Genomic DNA, 2,080 nt, shown 5'->3' with positions numbered 1-2,080 from the left:
GTTATTCGAATTTGTAAAACAAAAATTATGATAATATATATGAGAGGATTATTAGATCAGATTGAACTGAATTGGCGGTTCTTGACATATAGAAACTTTACAAGTAGATAAATATGGTTAAACAAATTGTAACTAACAAGACTTTTTAAATACTTTTCCAAAAAAGGAAAAAAAAACCCAACAAAAAAAAGAGCTTTTAATTTAATATATACGTATATTAAAGTAAGATAACGGAAAAAAGTACACGATTTATTTAATATCACATAAGAAAAAATTTTGGTTGCATGATTCCCACGTTTTATATCTCCTCAAAAAACAACTATATTAGGAGTTGTATTCCGCAAAACCTCTCAATCTTTCTGTTAAGAGACCTCTCCCTGTTTCTTTCCTCCCATATCTTTCTCTTACACACATCCAAACAGCCAGATTATCATTTAAAAATTCTATATAAATGCTCCATTTGAGAATTCCATCTTTATTCTTACTATAGAAAGTTTTTTAAAAAAGTATTTTGATCTAAAAAGGTAACAAGAATGGAAGATGTGTGTGGTTCTGATGAGCAGATTGAACTGCCGCCGGGTTTTCGGTTCCATCCGACGGACGAGGAGCTTATAACTCATTATTTGTCTGCTAAAGTTCTTGATTTTAGCTTCAGCGCCATAGCCATTGGGCAGGTTGATCTGAACAAGGTGGAGCCTTGGGATTTGCCATGTAAGTGTTGTGATAGTTAATAGATGAATATGGCAATGTATTTTTATTTTTTTGGCGTCACGTTGATTAATTTTTTGATCTTGGCATTAAAGGGAAGGCGAAAATGGGAGAAAAAGAGTGGTACTTTTTCTGTTTGAAGGATAGGAAGTACCCGACTGGGTTGAGGACAAATAGAGCCACGGATGCGGGATACTGGAAGGCCACCGGAAAGGATAAGGAGATCTTTCGAGCGGAGACGTTGGTCGGGATGAAGAAAACTTTGGTTTTCTATAGGGGAAGGGCTCCAAGAGGTGAAAAGAGTGACTGGGTTATGCATGAATATAGACTGGAGGGCAAGAATTCCATGTGCAATCTCCCCAAAAATGCGAAGGTCCAAGCTTCCTCTGTTTTTTTAACGATTCTTGGTTACTTATGCCTAAAGATTTCTTCTGATCTACTTGAATTTGCAGAATGAATGGGTAATATGTAGAGTCTTCAAGAAGAGTTCCAGCGGGAAGAAGATCCATGTATCAGGTCTAGATTACGGTGCGGACTCACAGTCCTCAGCTTTACCTTCATTGATGGAGATATCTTCTGATGATAACCAGACAAGAAGATTCAACGAAGGCGAAGTCTCGAACTTTCCCTGTTTCTCCACTCGAATGGAGGATCATCGAAATTTTTCGCCATTTCCATCTCATTTCTCCCAAGTATCAACTCCAAATTCGTATATTTCGTCTCAATTTCATAAAAATATTCTTGACCCCGATTCAGCCGCCATGATCCAAGATCAGTCCATACTAAAGATCTTGCTGGAGAATAACGGAGCAAGCACGAGGGAAAATGCAAGGCCGGAATTCTTACAGGAAAGTAGCAATCTTGAGGCTGGATTCAAGCCTTTTCATGAAGACCAAGAATTTGCAGATATTTCAACTTCTTCCATAGACCTTGATTGCTTGTGGAACAATTATTGAGTTTTCAAGTAGAAACTTTATGAAATTGTATCATTAGAAAATATTATTTCTACTAGTTTCCGAATTTGATTATGTGACAAAAGTATATCAAATCTCCACCCTTAGCTCCCACTCAAACATAGTTATTTTTCTTCGATAATAGTCGTGCTTATTTATTTTATAGGGAAAAAAAGAACGAAAAGTTGCGAGATTTATGGGGGTCAACCGACCACTCGTAGGTTGAATTCATTAATGGAGATGGTACTATTATTTTTTGAGCAAATGCTAAAATAATACGTGTGGATTCATTCCATATCTCAAGAATCGAATCAGTCGAAAAATTTAGTTTTTGAGGTAGTGGAATAGCGAGTAATTAATTGACTAGAAAGTTATTTAACTTCTAATTAGTTTTCATCAAGCTTTGTTTTATAAAAGAC

The 2,080-nt window shown here is 36.0% G+C and overlaps 1 protein-coding gene across 1 annotated transcript; it reads left to right on the top strand.

Annotated features, from left to right (window-relative positions):
- The first annotated feature begins 340 nt into the window (after nt 1–340).
- Nucleotides 341–1,803, top strand: LOC142548287 (NAC domain-containing protein 92-like). The gene is made up of 3 exons (XM_075656601.1): nt 341–711; nt 804–1,081; nt 1,161–1,803. The coding sequence occupies exons 1-3, from the start codon at nt 534–536 to the stop codon at nt 1,662–1,664; spliced, it is 960 nt and encodes a 319-aa protein (XP_075512716.1). The 5' UTR covers nt 341–533; the 3' UTR covers nt 1,665–1,803.
- The last annotated feature ends 277 nt before the right edge of the window (nt 1,804–2,080 follow it).

The sequence above is a fragment of the Primulina tabacum genome, chromosome 6 (assembly GCF_025594145.1).
Source record: "Primulina tabacum isolate GXHZ01 chromosome 6, ASM2559414v2, whole genome shotgun sequence".
NCBI classification, from domain to species: Eukaryota; Viridiplantae; Streptophyta; class Magnoliopsida; order Lamiales; family Gesneriaceae; genus Primulina; species Primulina tabacum.
This window is presented reverse-complemented; position numbering and strand designations above follow the sequence as displayed.